We start from the raw sequence: 22,527 nt of genomic DNA, 5'->3' as shown, positions 1-22,527 counted from the left end.
ATGCCTTGTGTAGTGTATGGCTTCTACTACCTCTCTGACTATGGCATGGTGATCAAAGTGCTTTGCAATCATTAAAGTGCTATATAAATGTTGGCTCTTAATATTTTGACAACCCTCCAAAGTACTTAAAGACTGGGATTCCTCCCTTACCTCAGGGTTCTCTGCTTTAGCTTGAATATCTCTGGTTCCTGAAAACCATCCTCTCTTACAATATAGCATAGGACCCAGAGTTAGGAAGAACTGGGAAAATCCGTTACTCTCTCTGGGCCTCTATTTCCTTATTTGTAGAACAAAAAGGTTGAACTTAATGGCCTCTATGGTCCAGTCTAGCTCTAAATCTATGATCCTAGTCTCCCTCTTACCCTCCTATGGACAAACTCCTTAGTATGTGTCCTCACTAATATATGATTCTCAGAACTGAATATGGTATTTGAGTGTGTTCTGGGAGGGCAGAGTACATCAGGATAAGCAAATCCCTTGCCCTGGACACTAGACTTTAAATCATGCAACTTAAAATTGAATAAATCTCTAATCATATTGTCATGACTGGTAAAGAGCAGAGATACATATAAACAGCATGAAGCTGCATTAGCAATATGATTAGGATCATATTGAATTGAGCCTGCTGAGATATTCCAGGTTCAAGAACCAAGAGAACAATTTATATAATTCCAATAATATCTCTAAGACAAGCAACTTTGAAAGACTTAGGTACTCCATTTAATAACCAACCACAATTCCAGAGTACTCATAATGAAGCATGCTGTCCACCTCCTTATGGAGAAGTGATGGATGCAAGGTATGTTTTTGTGTCTATGTCTACGTCTATATCTGCATCTGCATCTGTGTCTGTGTCTATGTCTGTGTCTGTGTCTGTGTCTATGTCTATTTGTTCATAAATATAAGCAAAAATAAAAAAATTATATAAAAGGTCATATACATATATTGATGCTATAGATATATCCTATATAAATAGTGATTGATCATTGCTTTAAGCAGAGTTCCTAGGTCATTCAGGTATCTTCTATATTTTTTTCCCAAAGGTTTCTTCTTTTTGTTAAATTAGTTTTAATTCATGTCTTCTTTTTTTAACACCATAATCATTTTCCCTATTATCCCTCACTCTCCTCCCAGAGAGTCATCCCATGTAATAGTAAGTTTAAAGACAAAATTTCTTTTTAAAATAAGAGGGGAAACAATCAGTACAACCAATCAATACATTACAAAAGTCCAACAACACGTGCAATATACAACACTTGTAGACTTTCCATCTCCATAAAGGGGAAGGTTAGAGACATCCTCTCATCTTTCTTCATTTCCTTTTTTTTTTCAATCAAAGGGGTATAAAGAGAAGAAAAGCATTCATTAAGTGCTCACTGTGTGTCAGGTACTGCACTAGACACTTGATCTTCACAACAACTTTGATCTTCACAACAACCCCAGGAAGAGCTATTATCATCCTCTTTATTTTACAGTTCAGGAAGCTAAGGCAGACAGGTTAAGTGACTTGCCCAGGGTCACACAGATCATAAATGTCTGAGGTTGGATTTGAAGGTAGGTCTTGACTTGAAGCCCAGTGCTTTGTCCACTATACCATTTGCCTGCCCACTGAGAAGAAGAGAAGGTAGATTTTTATTAATTTAGAAGAAAATTTATAAAAGAATTCCTGACTCAGGATATGGCAAGTGTTGGACCCATGATCAACCAGATATATCTCTCTGAATTATCTGAGTTTGATAGTACTGAATTTTTCCCTGCTAGAGCATTTTATTATAGGGGGGAAGGGAGAACAGAACACAAGCTATCACCCACTGGGTGCCAGTAGGAACATCCAGAAGATGGAAGGGTGATTAAGGCAAGATTTCAGAGAGATGAAGAACTTCAAGAAAGGTTAAAATCCTTTGAACTTCGGAAAATCTTAGTAACCTCAAGGTTAGATCAGGTAAGATAATATCCATTAACCAGGTTATTGTGTCAAGAATTCATGATTTTAAAAAAATGGTTAGGAACTGCTTTCAGTCATCCAAAGTTCAGGGAATTTTAGCAACTTGCCTGTTGTTATACCACTATATTATTTGAACCTGGAGCTTCTTGATGCCAAATTCAGTCTTCCACACTGCTTCACAAATACAACTATATATAAATTTAAAAAACAACAACAAAGCTTCTGCATTAACAGCCAAAAGTTCGATTTTAGTTTGATTTTGGGTAGGAGAAAACCTCTGTCCTTCTTCCCTGTTGCCAGGCTGGTTGGTTGATTGTTCTCCTTTGATCTTGAAAGGGACCAAAATGATATCACTTGTTGGGGTCAAGGCATAACGTGTCAAACTGTGGCTAATCAAATCAATACAAGCGTGGAAGATTCTACCACAGTTCAGGCAAAAATAGTCTTTGTGCGTTGCTAGGTCACAGAGAAAGAAGAGACCAGAGCATTTCCTTATTTTAAGACTTTATGAGGCTTATAAAATTTATTAACTTCTATATTCCTTTGTGGATTAATCTGATGTTTTTACTTCAAAGGCCTTGAATTATAAAATGCTATTTGATGCTGTATCCACTGCTAATAAGACTTTATTCCCTTGATGCAGGAGATCGAAGTACTAACTTTAACTAGCATGTTTCATAATTCCATTCCAAATGAAAAGGGGGGAATCTTCTGCTTAGAATAGAAGCCAGTTCTGTGCAAGCCTCTATACACAGCCTTCATGATTAGTATGAGGTATTGGACCTACTGACTAGTCTGTCTAATGGCAAACTGGGTCACATTATACATAACTTTCCTTGCCCTTATTTAAGGAAGAATCAGTGTTATCTTACTTAGGATGTACAGCTTTTGAGAGGTGTACATCTTTAGGAAAAATAAAATTAAATGATATTTCAAAACATAATACATTAAATTATGTACTATTGTTGAAATAGTATATTGAATGTGTCATATCTGATGACATTTTTATTTAAATTTGATGTAGCTTTAAAAAAATTGAAAATAAAATATAATTGAAGACAGCTGTCATGCTTTGCCCCACCCCCGTCTTCTCTTCTTCCTGTCAAACATCTTTTAGATTCTTTATTCTCATATAACAATTTCCAGGATCCTTGACAGCCTGCTGGCTTTCTTCTGAATAAGCTCCTACATGTCAGCAGCTCTCTCAAAATGTGTTGTCTCAAATAAAATGCAAATACAGTTATAATTTGATAATGATGCTGATGATGGCCATCTTGTCTTTTATTTTCAAATACTTGGAAAAAAGGACAATAAGGGAGGTTTTTACTTGTCTATGCATATATCATAATTCCTGCCAACAATATAAAGATGATTTGAATGAACTAACTATGTCTGACATGAGGAATAGGAGACTTTAGAAAGACATGATAGCTGCCTTCATATATGAAAGGCTGTGTGGTTCACACGCAGTGTGGTTCAGTGGCAAATACTGGATATTGTCAGCAGGCCTGAACCTGGGCAAATTTTTAACCTTTGTGGGCTTCAGTTTCCTCATCTCTAAAATGAAAAGGTTGTGCCAGAAAATTCCTAGGTACCTTTTAGTTCCAGATCTATACATTCATCTATGAGTTAATCTCATCTTTCTTGGCCATAGGAGGTAGAATTTTGAACTATGGGTAGAAAGTATAAGGAAGTAAAATTTAAATATGCCAAATATATGTAGCTAGAATTCATATAGTACCTTAAGGCTTGCAAAGTGTTTTACAAAGATGATTTCCTTTTGCCTTCACAATAACCCTGGGAGGAAAGTCTTACCCTCATTTTGTATATGAGAAAACTAAGGCAGACAGAGGTTAAGTGAGTTGCTGAGGGTCAACATAACTAATAAGTATATGAGGCTATCTGTTTAAGGAAAAAAGAATTACAGGTGTGGCAGCCTAGAAGTGGGTTTAGTTCTGTTATTAAATATATAACTATCGTATAAAAAAAAACGCCAAGAGCATTTGCTCTTGTAATATCGGGACCACGATATCCACAGAAGTATAGGGTAGCGCACTTGTTCCCTTCCATTTTCTCTTTTCTTATCCTTAATCTTTATCATCATTCACTCTGTAAAAGCAGAATATTAAGCACAGCCCACTAACTTGTTTTATTTGTATCATTTATTGATTTAAATATTTTGTAAATGTAAATGACTTTGGACATTATAAGGTAAATAAAATGCGTTTCTTGAACAGATAGATTTGGACAGAATTATATAAATATGACACACAGATCATCACCTTCTATTTTATAATTGCCCCAGTCTACTGTCATTCATTTTCCTTGTACAAATTCACTTTGTTCTATACTCTGTAAATACATAGAAATGTTGCATAATGAATCATGCTATTTACACTGGGCATGACATACAAAGAGTAATTACAAATAAAAAAATACCCAAAATAATTCAAATGTGTCGACGCAAGAAAAGAAAAATACATTAGGTGTTCGTAGTTCTATAAATGTTTATATACTCATACATATGCTTCTAATCTCAAATTTCTAGTGACATAATACATATTTTATCATTTCAATCAGGAAATACTAATTTCTATTCCCGTACTACTAGAGAAGGGCAAAAAATATTTTTAACATATGAAACACTATCAGAAACATTTTTTGGAACTGTATAGGTTTACAGATGCATTCGTCTTTAGAAAACATAAAATTAAGTTAATTCAAAATATAAGCAATTAAATCATGCCATACAGATATATTAGTATATTGAATTGGTATTATTTGATAATGTTGTCATTTAAGTTTGACATTACTAGAGTTTAAAAAGAAATGATTCACAAAGTATATTTTGATCTTAAAGTGGCAGGTATATAATATTATTTACATGGTAAGTCAAACCAAAGAATTGGCCCCACAAAACTGCAGCAAACAAATTGGTCAGAATGTTGAAAGTAATTGGGGCATGGCTAAATATAAAAGAGCCTCATGCAGAAGAGACTAATGAAGGCTTTGCAATCATTCACCATGTATATTTCATATATGAGTCTGCAAAAAATATTGATTTCGTGGTCCAAAAAATTAGGTGAAAATGTATTGACTTTTTTTTAATCACAGGTTGAAATGAGCATATAATTATGCCTGATGCCTAAGTACTTTTTGGAAAGTGAGACCCTTTGGTTCTTAAAATGGTTAATCACAGTTAAAGTGTCAAAATTCAGGTAGATTATTTTGAAATAAAGAATTGTTATCTGCATTATTATGAAATGTACTTTGGGGTACATTTTAAAAAGCTAGAATAATTGGTTTTCTTTAGGGTGTATTTTTTAAAAAGTAAAATGGTTGGTTTTGTCCACTCAGTGGCCCAAATTTTAAAGTAATCAGGTTGATTCATGGAGCTTGAAAATTTAGGAACTTGTTGTGTCTAGTAAAACACTCAATATTTTTTGTGTTTTCCTTCCATACAAAGAAAATGACTGATTCACCATCTGGGAGAAAAACAAACAAAAATGGACAGCATTTTCTCTCCACTGATCACGTGTCCAGTGATACACTACCTGTCTTTCTTGGTACTAATAATCTACCCTGGTGGCATGAATTTGTAGTTCAAGCTTACTGATAATGTTTTAAGGGTCCAATTCTGCTCAACAGAAAAACTGCGCTGATACAAGTTGACTGCATGATACTTCCTCAGCAGAGTAGAGGCATCTCTGATCATATCTGTCATCATTTCATCTAAATTTCCTGTTTCCTCAATGTCTCATTATTAAAAGCACTTATTTACACAAAGGTGAACAAAAAAGAGTATAAGGTCTAAGGAATCCTTTTTCTTTCATTCTTAATACTGAGTTGACTTTCATTTCTAGTTAATATATTTTAATCTCCTAAAACCACTTTTTTATAGTTGCTCTGTTGATTGCAATAGGACTACTCAATTTCTCTTAATTAATAGAGATAATTTTCACTATGACTTGGAAGAAATGAAATATTGATATAGATAACCTATTTTTTGAAGAATGGAATGTTTTCTTTAATAAATTCCCTCCTCCCATTCCTGCCATTTTTTAACCTAACTTTTCCGGTTGAATTATTCCTAAAGTATAGAAAAGAGAAATTTCAATGCTACATCATGGGGAAGGAGTAGAGATTAAAAAGTTCTTTCACTTACTAAAGTGTACACTTCCAAAGAGAAAAAAAAGTCATTTTCTATATTTTCCTGGCAAATAGAAATGAACTCTTATAAAGCAGATGAGAGTTCAGTAGTCTGAGTAAAATATAAGCACAGTTTTTGCTGAAAACTCAAAAAGAATTGATTCAAAATTTACTTTTGGAGATTAAAAGTTAAAAATTCAATGTTTTTTGTTATTACTTCATTTCTACCTTTCTAGTGTTCAACCATCTTGATACAGAAATGAGAGTATTTGATTTTCCTTTCCAAATATGAAAATGCATTCATACATGTGTGTATATATATATGTGCATGTATGCACACACACACACACACACACACACACACACACACACACATATATATATATATAAAAAATCTGTCAGTGCCACTCTAGAAATAAATAATAAAAGAGATCTGGAAGATTTCTTTAAGTTGTTGCAATCCAATGTGCTTATCAAAAATAATACTACTATGCTGAAATATCTGATACTTTTTTTCCTTGCTATATCAGACACCTTGATTAATTCAGATTTTCCTGAAAACAAAATGTCTTTAGAATGGGGCTTTAGAATAAATGATTGTGTCGTAATTTTTTAAATCATCTGAGGGGAAATTGTGATAAAATCTTGTTCTTTCTATTAAGGTTTTAGAATATGGCTATCTATTTGATCTCATTAAGTGAGTCAAAACTAAAATTTGGTTATAAGCACTGATCTCTCTACAGGCTATAGCTACAAAGGGCTAGAGGACTAGGACATATAGAGTACATTGGATATTGCTTTTGTAACACATGAGGCTTCCAAGGTGGGACCAGGGATTTAACAACGCTCAAGGATAAAAGAAAGCTTAATATTCTGTAAGACATTGAGTTAGGAGAAGGTAAAGAAAGATGAGCTCAAAGACAGAACAAATGCTGCTCAAGTTATTCCAGTCAAGGGAACCACAAAATACCCATGCCCCATCTGTAACCATCTATAACCACCCCAATTCTCCTTACTAGAAAGTCATTTTGAGGAAAGAGTTCATTTTTTTCAGAAACTGCTTTCCTCTTTTAAACCTTGATAGTTTTGTACTACACTCTAATATTACCTATGAGAGAAAGATAGACAGATAGGGAGACAGAGAAATACAGGGAGAGAGAGATAGAGAGAGAGAAAAAGAAAGAGAGAGAGACAGAGACAGAGAGACAGAGACAGACACAGATTGTCAGTGGATACTAAAGGGTGAGGTGGGGGAGCTGTCCCTGCTCCTTCTTAAGAAAGTTTTATACGTTTAGTGAAATAACCCTGAAATCCTCCAAAGCTTTCTTTGTAAATGGCTCTGAGAACTAAGGCCTCAGTCCTCTCCATCAAGTACCATCTCCCTCCAAAATTGGTCTATGCCCAGGAACTCTTCTCATTTGGCTACTCAAAGCATGGAAGAGGTAAAGGCTTATTCTTCATAGATTTTATTAGTCACAGACCAATCCAACAGAATACCCAGTATTAGGAAGATTGCCATGAGGTCCAAAGGAGTTTTTTTTTTTTTTAAGTAACTAATGCCAAAGAAATAATTTTTCTTAGAAATATTAAAGTTTCATAGGTGTTTAGGTAGATGACTGCCTATAAAACGGTTAGATTTTTGCACAAATTAATAGCACTATAGAAGAGCAATGCTAAATTTTAGTGTAAAAACCAGAAATAAGTATGCATCCTTATAAGATTTATAAGTAAGTTAAGCTCTTAAACCTAGCAGTGGTGGTTGCAAAGAATATTTGAACCTATCTTTTTCTTCCTTAATATCTAGATAGACAGTTGTCTTTCCCTCCCAACAATGGACATATTTAAAAAAAAATAAAAATACAGATTTTTATATATTTCATTAAATTAAATATTTTATTGTTGAACATATTTCATTGATTTGGATTGTCCTGCTAAAATATACACTTGTGTGCAGGAAACAGACATTCTTTCCTTCAATTGCTTCTATACTCTGTTGCTAACTCTACCCAAAGTAGAAAACTTAAGTAATTAATCAGTGAAGTTAAAGTGAATTTTTGGCAGGAAGTATCCAGGCAATTCAGAGTCAAAATGACATTTTGTTGTGTGTGTGTGTGTTGGTTGGGGTTGGGGTGGATGACAGTTAATTTCTCTAGCTAACTTAGTTGCCTCAATTTTGGAGAGTTGTACATGGTATACTATGGGAAAGGTAATATAATCATATTGAGTTAAGGCCAAAAAGCTTTTAGAAAGAATTAGCTCATTTGTGTAGGACTTTTGTGCTCTAAGTTAGAACACATACGGACGACTATTACCATAGAGATCTCTGGAGATTTCCCTGGCATACATCACTTCTTAGAGATGAATTATAATCAACTTGGACTATGGATTCTGCTATGTGATGCATGTTGGACTATAGGAATAGTAGTGAAAAAATAATAATAGCTAAGTTATATAAAACTTAAAGTTTTCCAAATTGCTTTACACATGAAATATTGAACTTCTCTGTTGCTAAGAGCCTGTATTCTATCTTATCAAAGATAAATGCTGTCTTTAGGTTATGAAGCATAACAAATTCAAAGCAGCTAAATGATACTCACGTAGATATTAAGTTTCAAAATTGCAATTTTGCATTGTAGATATCTACAGTATTTAAAGCATTGATGGAAACAACATTAACTCAAAATTTTTTAAATAGAAATTTCATTGAATATGGTTGCCTGTTTGTCACACATTGGATACCTATGAAAAACATTCACATCTGTGATGAAAATAGCTTATATGCTGGTTTATAAGATATGGCATAGTGAAAAGTGTGCTAAAATTAGAGTCAGAAGACCTCAGTTCAAGTCCTGTTTCTGGCACTTAATAACTGTGTGACCTTGGGAAAGTCATTCTCTCTGAGTTTCACTTTTATCATCTATAAAATGTGAGGGGGGCTGGACAATATGGTTTCTTAAAGTCTAAACCAGCTCCAAAATTCTATCATTATATCTCAACTGTCAAAAAAGACAGCGAAGAGTTATCACATCTTTAGGTGATGTGCAATACTTAGAATGCAAAACTTTGGGTAGCATTTACTGTGGCCTCTCATATACCAGGAAATACATATAGAAGTCTGAACATTTTCAGCTTCTCTTTCAGTATTAGAGAAATTCGTTTTTGCAAAAGAAAAAAAAAAGTTTATTTTTCTCCTGACTTCATGCAAACTTATACTTCTGAGGTTACTCAAGTCATTAATTTAAAAGGATATTCACTCTCTTAGATTGCCCAATGGTGAAGAGTTCTATAAGTTCTGTTTAAAGTTTGTGTCAGAATCCACAAAGATGTACCTGGAGGAAGTAAGCAAAGTTGTGTTCCTACTCTAAAGGGAGGCTTCTTTGGGATTGGTCCTATAGAGGTTCCCATTAATTAAGAATTAGCTGGAGTCATGTCAGAGGCTCTCATGTGTTACTCAAGTAATCTACTCCAAAAATGACACAAACTTCATTTTATCAGAAATTTTACATGTTTAGTTCTTACTTAAATATTTCTGAACATTGTTAAATTGGAAAAGAAATAAAAGTCTGTAACATACGTCAAATGTTATTAGAAATTATTCTATCTGTGTTATTAAAAAATAGCATTTCCTATTTTGAGTCCTGGAATGTTGCTTAAACAATAGCATGGATTTATAGGATTGTCCTCATTATAAATTTCAAACCAGTCTCCAGGATACAGTGTTTTGCACTCTCACAAGATCTAACTATTCTAATGCAGCAGTTGGCGGAAGATAAGAAAAAGATCCATAATTCATAAAAATTCTGAAAATGAATCTCAAGATTATGAGATAATATTTGAACAGTAATGCCAAATGACCACAGTGTTTCCTGAGAAGGGCTCAAGAAATCCCACATTTTGATAAGCTTTAAAAAAGTGTGGTGGGGGGTTTTGAGGGGGCAGCATTGGGAGTGAAGTTGGCTGTTTGACAATACATTTTGGCCTAATGCATTTTTCCACTTTATAGCAATGATAAATTCTTCCTTCCTTCCTTCCTTCCTTCCTTCCTTCCTTCCTTCCTTCCTCCCTTTCTTCCTTTCCTCTCTCCTTCCTTCCCACCCTCTTTCCTTCCTTTCATTCTTACTTCCTTTCACCTTTTTTCTCTTTTCTTTCTTCTTCAATTTCTCTATCCCTTCCTTTTGTTTCTTTTTTCTTTCTTTTTCCCTTCCTCCCTCTCTCCCTCTCTTTCCTTCTCCCTTCCACCACTCTTTTCATCTTTCTCTTTCATTTGTTCTTCCATCTCTCCCTCTCTTCCTTCTCCTTCTCTTTTTCTTCCTTCCTCCCTACTTTCCTTCCTCTCTTCTTTTTTTCCTCCCCACTCTCCTTCAATTGAACAGTCTTTTTATCTTTTCCGTTCATTTGTTCTTCCATCTTTCCATCCCTTCCTTCTCTTTCTTTTTTCCTTCCTCCCTCCCTACCTTCCTTCCATCAGTCTTTTTATCTTTCTCTTTCATTTATTCTTCCATCTCTCTCCCTCTCTCTTCTCTTTCTTTTTTCCTTCTTTCCTCTCTCCCTTCCTTTCCTTCTTCCTTTACTCCTCCTTCCTTCCTTTTCTAACATGAGTCTTCTTGAAATAATTAGTAAGGGCTTCTTGGAATGCTTTGATAAGTAGAATGAGATAAAGGAAGGAGTACTACTAGTTCTGTAATCTTGGGCAAGGCCCATAACCTTCCTGAGCCTCAGGTTCTCATTTATAAAATGGAGGAATACCTGTAGCATCTGCCTCACTGGGTTGTAGCAAGGGTCAAAAGAGATAAGGTATATAAGGTGCTTTAAAAAAAAAACTAAACTACTGCATGGGCATCACTTATGAAATTTGTAGGACAATAAAACATGAAACCAATAAATCTACTTTGATTTTTAAAGGCTGTTTTGTCTTTAATTACTTATATTCCATTTCCATTAAGTAACTAGGATGTTAACATCACAGACTCAAGTTAAGGGCAATATTTGGGAGGCATATGGAAGTCTAAAATTCATTTGATCACATCTGACTTCTTTGTGTTTTATGGATCTGAATGAACCTTTATAAATCCACATGAATATATGAAGAGTAAAAAGCCACTTACTACCACATATCAGGATATTACCACTAAATAGGAGCCATACTAGTGCACTAAAGAGAATGCAGATTTAGATCCATTTCCTACCTGTGTGATTTCAAACAAGTCAAATTATCAAATATTGAGAAATTTCAACCTTCAGTGGTTCCCTGGTACTGTCATTTCTTATTTCTTCCCAATCATCTCTTCTTATTAATTTTCCTTTAAAAATAACTTTCTAAATTAACACAAAACAAATTTTCTCTCCTCATCCCCAACCCCATTGAATTTTTTTCAATTTTACAGTTAAAATGTTTTTTATTCATATTCCTTTTTTTATTTATTCTGAGCTCAGAGAATTGAATACTCAAGATGCATATGTATGTACTATATGTAAGAAATCCTTACAGCACAGGCGAACATACCCTGGACTTGGAATTTTTGCCACATACTGTCTATGCAATCTTGGTGATACCACTTAAACTCTATTTTTCTGCTTCCTCAACTGTAAATTGAGGGGTTTGTATCAAACTACATCTCAGAGCCTTTCTAGCACTTAATCTATGATCTCAGGAAGCAAGTTTCTACTCCTGCTCTCTTTTCAGTTTTTGGCATTCCATAAGAAAACTATCCTGTCAACAATATAGGCTCAAGTTGAAGACAATATCCAAGAGGCAGGTGAAAGCCCCTCCCCACACATGTACTCATACACATACCCAAATAAGTGTAACATGCTAAAAATTATTTCACAATCTTTGATTTAAATTTTTCAAGTCAATTCATAGAATTTGTTAAAACAAAAATCAACAATAAGAAAAAGAAAATTAGAATCTGTTATAACTAGACAGAAGATTAAGGGGCTAAAAGGACACTGAATATACTAAATTTGCTTATACAATGAATTTGCTTAAAGGATTTCTCTGAGATGAGAATTGGGTATCTGGAAAAATCTGAATGCAAGTGATCAACCTTTTAAAAACCTGTACCACATACTTATAAACTGTTAAAGCAGCTTGAAAAGGAAGTTCAGGCATGTGAAGAAAGGGAAAAACAGCTTTTAAAGATCCCTTTTCTTTCAGTACTCCACTGGCCTGTGCTAGTTTTACTTCATTCTCCTGAGGCATATAGCTAGGTATAGCATTCAGTTTTCTTTGTCCCATCGCTCCAGATGTTCTGACACTGATTTACCTTCACCACTGTAAGCGAGTCTAGCCTTATCTGCCACATTCACAGAGTTTCTATTTAGAGCTCCATGAACAACTAATCCCAGTCCTGATGAAATGTGCAGCTGCCAAGAGGTTGGCACTGCCTCCTGAGAAAGATGTGGGGCTTGTGAAGTTTGTGTCTTTGATATGGAGAGAACAATAGGCTAGGGAAACCATTTGGGTTTCATTAAACCAGTAGTGCTCTCCATGGGAGCTGCCACTCTCCTAAAACTCCCCACATCTTTTAAAAGGAAGAAAAAAAAAAGCAATAGCCTTGGTAGTCATTACTCATAGTTGCCTGCATCATTCCTTCCTCCGCCTCTGAACATCTTTCCTCATTTCATACATCTATTGAGTGTAGAACCATAGCTAGACAATGACACAAGAGGAATGTCATCAGGGAAAGCAGAGGTACCAAGAAACAGCTTTTCTCAGAGCTGTCATTACCGCAGGGTAGAATAACTCTCAGTCACTCTTGTACCATCTTTCATATCATTGAACCAATTCAAATTCCTCCCTTCCCCCACCAATGAAATCAAAACCTATCCCAAATGGTTTTGTTTTACATTTAGTTTTTTTTTCTCCTTTAGATTGTCAGTTAATTAATCGCAATGGCTTAAGCAAGTATTGAAAATTAGTATCCTATAAAAGTAACTTTAGTATCCTACAGTAACTGGGTTATCTAAGAAAGGTCAAACTGGTGCCAATGAATGGCCACTAATGTGGACTTGTTATTTATTAAATACTGGCAGTATATATAGTAGCTGATAAACATTCAATGATTTTTATTTAAAGAGGTTGTGAGCAGGGAAGATCTTGCGGAATTTCATGAGTGAAACAAAAATCCAATTCAATTTTTAGGTGATGAACCTTTCTTTCCCAGGCAAGATAATATTAGGCAGTTTATTTTCCCAGGAATGATGATAAATTACAATTCTTATACCCTGTTTCTGGACAGTACATGGACTTGCACTGGCCCATAGTCTCTTCTTTTCTCAGCTTAATGACAGGATGGAGAAGAGAATATGGAATTGGGCCAAACTAGCTTCACATTAGTTTTTGTTTTTTTTTAAAGCCTCAGCCTCCATTCTTTCCCTCCTGCCCAGAGTTATGTAGGATGAAGATAAATTTCTATGTTTATTTTTTCCCAAAAGAAAGCTTGGATACCCAAGTCACCTTCTGGCTTAGGGGTCTAAATGATTCAAGAATCATTATCTTTCATAGTTCTGGTTATCTTTGACACACTACCCCAACTGGATTAAAAATCAATACTAAGTAATAACAATCAAAACACCAGAAAGTCACCTGAGGCTTTCCTGCTTCCTCCCTTTTTCTCCAGCACTGCTTAAATAGGTAGTTATTCCTGTGTATCCATTTTTATGCTTTCGTTCGTCATCTAGAAAGACTTTCAGAAATTCACATCCTAAAGTCAGTAATCACAGATAGATAAAACACTTCTCAATCCCTAATTGATATCAATAACGACCCCTTAAAGAGTCACAGTGGAGAAGCAGATGGGGAACTGGCCTTGAAGTCAGGAAAACCTGGGTTCCAGTCCCACCTGCAACACACTGACTGTGACAATCTCTCAGTGCCCCAGGCAACTCTCTAACACTTGAAGTTGTAAAGAAGTTACAGATCAGCTTCCACTCAGATTCCCTTTGCTGATAAAATCATGAATCTGTTTGTTTGGATTTTTTAACGTACCTTTCCCATTCAACCTTTCCTCTCCCAAGAGCTTGTTCACCATGGACTAACAGTTTAGTTAGCTGTCACTGCAAGGATCCATCCTTGTTCCTATAAAATCCACTGTCTCATCAGAGTATCCATTGCACAAGTGTTCCTATTCTACTATGCATCTTCAACCTGGTTTTAAAACTTCACAGAAAAAAAATAGAGACAGAAATTGTGATATGAGATTCTCCATATGTTTGCTAGTTAGATCCGAGGAAAAATTATGCAAGGGACAATAATTACTTAGTAGCAGACTGGCAAATCAATGACATCTGAGATAGATTAAAGAGCTCATCTGCTCTGTTCTGTACCTCAGTTATTATGGCACCCTGGAGACTGTGAAAGAGAAATCTTTAAATAACCCACATTATGCTTTCTTATTGCTTTTGTACGTAGTTTCGGCATTTTCCAAGGATTTTAGTGGTTACCTCACACAGAAGTATGTTGCATGTATTATCATTACCATGGCTTAAGTTATTGCTTTAAGAGTTAGCATGAGAATGTATTGCTTGGGAATAAATTTTAGACATATGTACAATTTAATATTAAAAACACATAGTGACAATCGTTGCTAACTTGGTGACTTTCCATTCATTAATGTCAAAGTATTCTTTATGAAACTTCTCATTGCAAATCCAACAATATCCATAAGCTCAAAGGTCTTTCCAATCTTTGTTGTGGTTCAGTAAACCTTGTTCTATGTTATATGCATTTGCTGTTAACTAAATATACAATCCTTTCCCGATTAAACCTAATAACTGTTATTAGGGAACAACAGTCTTCTCTTGTGTGTCTCAGTGAAGACTCTTGTCAAACATGATGATTCATGCTTAGAAAGTACAATCCCTGAATTGGAAACTGAAGTGATTCTAGTTCTCCTGGAAGCCATTAGATGAGAATCCCTGAAGCCAGAAGTGAAACACTTTGGGAAAATAACTCCAGTTGGAATGATACATTTCTTATTCATTGTCAATGTTTACTTTACCCCTAGTAATTCACTCAGTTTTCAAAATTTCATAGCTAATCCATGAGTGCTCTTCCTGACTGTCAACCAGACGATTCCCCTAAAATGGATGTGAAGTCTCATGAGGCACTTGACTGACACCTTCCATTTTGCATAGGTTGCCATGTACAAGACTATTTTCTGTTTACCAAAAATTTAAGGTGGATATGAACTAAATCCAATAGAATAGTCATATCAATCTTCTTATAGCTCCTTTGCCCTTCCAAGCCAAATGGAGTTTCAGTAAATGGCTAACCATTTATATTTAAAAAATTTTTAAATTTTTTAAGTAAGACAGGACATAGTAGTATATAAAAACATTATGACAAGGTAAATTTTGGCTACAATTCTGCTACATCTTTGATTAGAATACTACCAATAGTTAATTGCATCTAGCAACATAAAATAACTCAGTGCCCATGATATATAACCAAGTTTATATTAGTTTTATATATGATGTCAGTTTTTTTTTATAAAAGTGCAAAGACACATTTTAAAGCTACCCACATACATTTTTTCTTACTAAAAATAATATATTCATGTGGAAGTAGTTATTTTTTAATGTGGATAGGTTAACATGTTTCATGCCACATGAAGTTGCCTTTTTGTGTCAGATGATAATTTTAATATCTGATAACACAATGCCATTCTTATGTATATATTTTACAGTGATCCGCCTCAAATGATCTTTAATATACTGTACAGTTCACGTGCCCAAGTGGGTGTCCAGTATGTCACACAAATGGTTATTTCATCAGTAGCATAATACATTCAGGAGCAAATTAGAATTTTATAGTTTCTGATCCCAGGTCTAACCTCTCAAAATATTTGTCCTAGGCAAAACTAGGTACCCAATGGCCACTAGAAACATGTTTTTAATAGTCTATTGATGTAAATATACAAATAACAATCTACAATCTGTATTTCTGATTTGGATTTCTTGTTAACTAGATAAATCCTTGGTACTGTTCTGAATCAGGAGTAATTCTAAGGGAAAATTCAATGGAGCCATACGAAATGAATTAGTGCAAGGAAGTAGTTAATGAAATGAAAGCTGAAAACATAATATGTAGATGTGTACACATATGTATATGCACATATATGATATAACAGTGACTGGAATACTTCAGCAATATGTTTATTTTCGAGTGAAACTGTGATAAGTCTTATGCTCTACATCCTCTTAACAATTTTAATGTGGTATTACAGGCGTAAAAATATGGAATGAGACAGATAGACCACATATCAGTAATGCAGCAACAATAGATAGCGAAGATTGATACTTTGAGCAAGCGCCAGCCTAGCCCCTAATATCCTGGGCGAGATGTGGACAGATGAGAAAGAATGTTGGGAATATCTGATACTATCATGGAGTGACAATGGAGGAATAAACTGTAAATGAGGGGCTAAATGCTGATCAAAAGTGCACGCCAAGGCAGGCTGGCATTGTACCCTCTGGCACAAATCCAGAACATTTCTAATCCTTAATACCCACAGCACCTGTCCTAAATAGTATCAGGCAGCCAGATGACAGTGAATACATTTTTTTCATACTAAAGATAATGAACTTGAGTTGCTTCTTAGTATTTTACAATTTAGCACAAATTATTATGTGCAGTCTATAACGATGTGGTGCCAAGTATTCTTAAGATCAATTTTAAAATAAAAGTTGTGGCTGCGTTCAAGAAGCATTGTTTATTAGGTGCTAACACGTCCCAATAAAACATTGAATTTCAGATACCTTATTACTGGTCAACTCATGAGCCTTACACATTTAAAGTCATGACTTTCCAGCTTCTCCATTAAGTGCCAAACACTAAATTCACTCTCCAAATCATAGCTCTTCCACAGATCAGAGTCCCACAGGTTATAAGGGGAAAACTATGTAAAATCTAAACCATAATTGATTAGTGACAAATAGGATTTAAGTACAGAGGCAAGTGATAATGTTGGGAAATCTATCACAAGTTTTATTTCTCCCAGCATCTTCACCCAGAATTGATGTAGGCAAATTTGTTTCTAAGGGAACCATCTTTAATCATCTAGTTTCCATGAGGCAAAAGTACAGAACTTCATATTTTGAATCACTATCAATGATTTTTATTAATTACTGTTATTCAATTATATCCTGGGCATGCTCTATATGTTCTTTAGATATTTTGATGGATTGTGATTTTGCTAAATAATTGTTGTATTTCTGTTTGAGTATATTTCCGAACATTGGTATTATCTCCATGGTGATACTGACATCAATTTCTTACACTAAGGGCTATGATTATCAAATTTCTCCAAATTAACTCCTTGTGAGCACATCACACTGTAGATACTATCTTCTGAAAGTATAATTTTTACAAATAAAACTCAATATGTAACAAATGCTTTTAAAATGACTCTGCACTATAATAACACCAGATTTCTACAAGGGACAGTCAATTCCATTTCTATCTGATGTCCTCTGTTACATAGGAGATTCTGGGTGAAAAATCTTTTTTAAAAGGTGAAATGTCAGTGCACACATCAGGCAAGTAAATGTATGACATAGAGAAGCAAAGAGTCGCTCATCAAAATTCTTACCCAACTGTTTCAATTCATATTCCTAATTAGAAAAAATGTGGAAATTTTAGGCTTAATTGCTCCATAATAGAAATATACTGCTGTTCACAGTTTCTTAATTCCATGGCTATGAATGAATTCATAGATATTACTTACAGGACCTTGCGAAGACAGATAGAAACATAGGAATTTGAATAATCAATAACAAGACAAAGTAAACAAGGAGACAGTGAAACTGCTTCAGAACAGAGCTCCAAAGAACAAAATTAGATCTTGCTGAATGAAACAAAAAAAAGTTAAGTTCATATCCTGAGTATGACATAGCTACATGTATACACACATATAACTGGATCTATGCTAAATTCTTGAATTTGACATCCATGACAGAAATGTAAATGAATATAATAATATAGATTTCCATTATTTTTTTTTCTGTAAGTAAATCGCATAAACCAATGTTGAAATCAGCTGTTTGCCATAAAACGAGAGTTTGCACTATACAAAACTGTTTTCTCACTTGATCTCATTCTCCTTATTGGTCAATGGTTTTCCAGAAAAGTTTGGAATCTTCTTACCTACTGCTCCTTAAACCTATTATGGCCATTTCTCTGGATGTTTAGGGAAAATATGCAGCAAAAGGCAAAGGAATAGATGGAATGGATGCTAGAAGCTTTTTGCAGCCATATGGTGCCACACAAACACACACATACACATACACTTGAATATATATGTATATATACATATATAATTTATATGAATCTATGTGATAAATATACGTATGTATATACACACATATATATGATTATCTATTCATCCTTATTCATAAATGAAAATGTTCACCAATACATGAGAAAATCTAGTTTCCCTACATGAATATAAGAACTAGCATGATCCTATAATGAGTCATATTCTATCCTTAAGCGCCCGTATGCTATCGGGTAGCCAAGCTATCTCCTACTTTGGGAAGAGAGCAGCTGAGCTCTATGTCTACCAAGGCCAACAAGACCTAAAATAGGTCTGAGAGCCCTGACATGAGGGCTGTGGCATTCTCTCCTTTAGATGGGGCAAGGCAAAGCCCTTGTCCTAGAGGAGGCAGAGAACACAGAGAGTGGCAGGAAATATAGTCTCTCCTCTCCATCTAAAAGAGTGTTTTGCCAGTGTCCTTCTCAAGGGAGAGATTATAGCCCAACAATTATATTGACGATAATGATTACAAGACATACTTTGTATATCTAAAAGGACTTCCCATCCACATTTTTCTGACAACTTTTGGAGCATTTATTAAGCCTCATAATTAGGAAATTATTTTTTATATGAAGACAGTTTTAAATCTAATCCTCAGTTGTGCTACAGCAGTGACCAAATCACACTGTAACTCAGATCTCTGACCTAGAGAAAAGAAAGAAAAAAACACAACATAGAATTCAATATACCTTCATTACTAATCACTGCCAGGGGAAGGAGAGCAATGAGTTACCATGGAGTAAGGAAACAGCCATACATCACAATAGAGCTACAGAACTAATGATTTCAGATCACTAATTAGAACAGGGCTTTTGGATTTATCTTGATTCCAAACTCTGATTATGCTTGCAGCGCAGTGCCCCTGACTTTAGGGTAGGTCAGTAACAATGGAGATTTCTATTTTTTCATGCAGTCTTGGTGAGGGCAAAGAGGGTTCAATTTTAGGGAATCATGCGATAAAAGCCTGCAGGCTACTGCAGTGATTGTGGGCAGGGGGAATTCACCAGGTCTGAATACAGTAGACCTAGTCAAACTTCCATGATGGAAAGTCACTTACTGTTAAAAACAGCATCAATCAAACTATAGGTGAATTTGTATTTTTTTTTTATTTCTCCAAACCATACAATAGGAATTTCTGCTTTATGTTATACTAGAAAATAGACCAATTAAATATTGCTAATCTTGGCAAATTTAGAACTTCTCATTAATGCCCACATTCACTGGAAGTAGCTCACAAGAGTAGTAAGTAACCCTATTCCATTTTTACGAGGCAAAAATCTATCATCGTTCTCACTAACTCAGAAAGCAGGGAAATACAGAGATAAGGGCATTTAGTACATTATGTGTGTGCAGTGCTCTGCACACAGTAAGTACTTAATAAGTATGTTGTAGGGCATAATTTAGCAAGTCTCAATACCACCCACAAATTTTCTTTTTGTCAATTACTGAAAATTTTCACCGAGGAGGGGGAAAAGATTTCTCTTGTTTATTGTTTAATCAGCTTCTATGAACTCCACTTCTTTTAAATTTCACATTACAATAATTATATTTAAAAGACATCTACTAAGCAGACAGACAGGGTTTTTTGCACATATGAAATCCCCACTGAAGTAATCTCTATCTGATACTGATCTTTCTAAATAAGTGTAACCACATTAGCTCATTAGGTTAAAGTTAAATAATACACCAAATGTACAGTAGTATACTCTGAAAAGCTGGTTCAATTGTTATGTGAAATGCTATTATCCAGAAAGAGAAAGATGTATAAAAATAGGTAATATCCCTAAAATATTTTACTCAGTTACAATTTCTCTGGCTGGGAAGTTGACCAAACCTCTATGGTGTCTGTACGAAATGTCTCTTCCAAAAAATTATAAAATTTCCTTTACTGAATAACACATTGAATCTAAGGATGCAGACTCCGCACTGGCTCTCCTTTGTTTTTCAGTGGGTACAATTCTTAAGGTCATGTCACCTCATGGATATCAAACAGAAAACCCAAGTTATTTTTTAGGTTTTATTTGATAAAGGGACCATGATTATAATTTACGTTTTTAAAGTGACCAAATACCTCTGTTAGGATGGATGCATGTGATTCCCTTAATTGTCTTCCCCTCCAGGTAGTTTACTGACAGCTATCACCCACCTTGTTCTAGTCTTATTGCGTGACATTACACAGAGATTGTACTGCTTGCCCAGGATGATGCAGTGAAGGAGAAAGGATCTCTTCACTTTTCTGTCCAGACCCAGGTTCTGGGCTTGTGCTTTTGTGATGAGTCTTTGATCTGCAGCAGGTCTCATAGGCTTGTCTCCCGAAGGAACATGGTGCCAATGTTGTAAGAAACCTTCTTCATTCGAGTTGAAGAGATTGAGGGCTTTGGCTGCTTGGGACCAGTTGTGAGCTCCAGGAAGTAACAGATCCCAGGGATTTCCTTTGGAAAGTTGTCTGGAAGCTCTTCACGAGATCGAGGAATGAAGGTAAAACTATCTTCTCTCTTCAATAACCTGGTGACAATGGAAATAGAATGTCAACAAAATACCTAAGAAGGGCACAGACTTTGAATAGCTCATGCAGATCCTCCAGGGAGCCTATCTATCTCTGATGAATTTTCAATTCAATTCAATAACATTTTATTAAATTTCTACTTTGTGCCAGTACTGTGTACTGTTGGGGATATAAAAAAGGCAAAAAATAGTCTCTGCTGTCAAGGATCTTATAATCTAATGTAGGAGACAGCATGCTAAGACATGCATATAAGATAAATAGAAAATAATTAACAGACTGAAGGGATTGGAATTAAAATGGATTGAGGAATGCTTCCTGCAGGAGGTAGGATTTTAGTTGAGATTTAAAGGAAGCCAGAGAGGTCAGTTGTTGGAGTGAAGAAGGAAGGGCCTTTTAGACATGGGGAACAGGTCAAGAATGACCAGAGCCAAGAGGTGGAGTCTCTTTTTGTGGAATAAGTGTTTGTCTGCTATAATATCACTTGCTACTACTCCCTTCCTAATCAATAAACTGCAGTGGCTCCCAATCACCTTCAAGATGAAAGATAAAATCCTCTTTTGTCATTCAAAGCCCTTTATAACCTGGTCCCCTTCCACATTTCCAATCTTCTTATACCCTATTTCCCACCATATAATCTTCAGTCCAGTGACATTGGCCTCTTTGCTGTTCTACAGACAAAACACTCCATCTCTCTCCTCTCTAGGCATTCTCTCTGTTTCCCATTTCTGGAATGTTTTCCCTTCTCCTCTCTGTATACTGCTTTCCTCAGATTCCTTTGAATTCAAATTAAAACCCCATCTTTTATATGAAGCCTTGCCCAATTCCTCAACTGTAATGCCTTTCTCTTTTTGTTACTTCCTATTTATCCTGTACATAGTTTGCCTGTACACTTTTATTTGTTCATTGTTTCTCTACCTTATTAGACTATGAGCTCCTTGAGAGCAGAGATAGTATTTTGTCTCTTTGTATGCTCAGTCTTTAGTGCAATGTTTACTGATGAACTGTCTTACTATGATTGCCCAAGTTTTGTTCATTTTAAAATGTTGAAAACAAAACATTTGAAAAGTACTACTGAAAAGTATTTTTAATCTCTCCTCTGAAAAATTTGATTCTAGGAATAGTAAATAATTTCACATGCTCCTCCAAAATGGCAATTTTTAATAATAATAAACATTAACTGTATACATTTATACATACATGCATGTATACACACATATATGTATACATATACACACATATTCATATACACACATCTAAATCTTTAAAGCTGAGAAAGAGCTTTTCTATAACTAACCCTGTGAGGTAGATGGTGCAAATTTTATTTTACAAATGAGGAAATAGAGGCTCAAAGAAATGCTTTGAGAAACCTTTCTATTTGTTGATCATGTTTACTTCCCAGAGGGGTTCTTTTATGTTCTGAAGAATAACAATCACCTTCAAAAGCTTATTCTCTGGTGCAAATTCAGTCTTGCACAAATCATATACCTGTCTTTCTACCACTGACAGATAGGGGTATCAGGAAAAGACTGGAAAGCAGGACTTGAGTTGAGTTTGATATTTTTTAATTTACTGCACTGAGATTATCACCAAAATATATCATTGCCTATGCC

General features: G+C 35.0%; 1 protein-coding gene across 1 annotated transcript in view; it reads right to left on the bottom strand.

Moving 5' to 3' along the window:
* Window positions 1–4,089: 4,089 nt before the first annotated feature.
* The window catches only part of GUCY1A2 (guanylate cyclase 1 soluble subunit alpha 2), a 446,276-nt gene continuing 427,838 nt past the window's right edge, over window positions 4,090–22,527 (bottom strand). Inside the window, exon 8 of the mRNA XM_072611211.1 lies at window positions 4,090–20,916. Coding sequence (XP_072467312.1) covers window positions 20,709–20,916 — 208 coding nt within the window. The 3' untranslated portion in view covers window positions 4,090–20,708. The remainder of the gene's footprint in view (window positions 20,917–22,527) is intronic.

Source organism: Notamacropus eugenii, chromosome 5 (assembly GCF_028372415.1).
Source record: "Notamacropus eugenii isolate mMacEug1 chromosome 5, mMacEug1.pri_v2, whole genome shotgun sequence".
In the NCBI taxonomy this organism is placed as follows: domain Eukaryota; kingdom Metazoa; phylum Chordata; class Mammalia; order Diprotodontia; family Macropodidae; genus Notamacropus; species Notamacropus eugenii.
The sequence above is the reverse complement of the archived record's forward strand: the minus strand, read 5'-3'. Positions and strand labels throughout refer to the sequence as shown.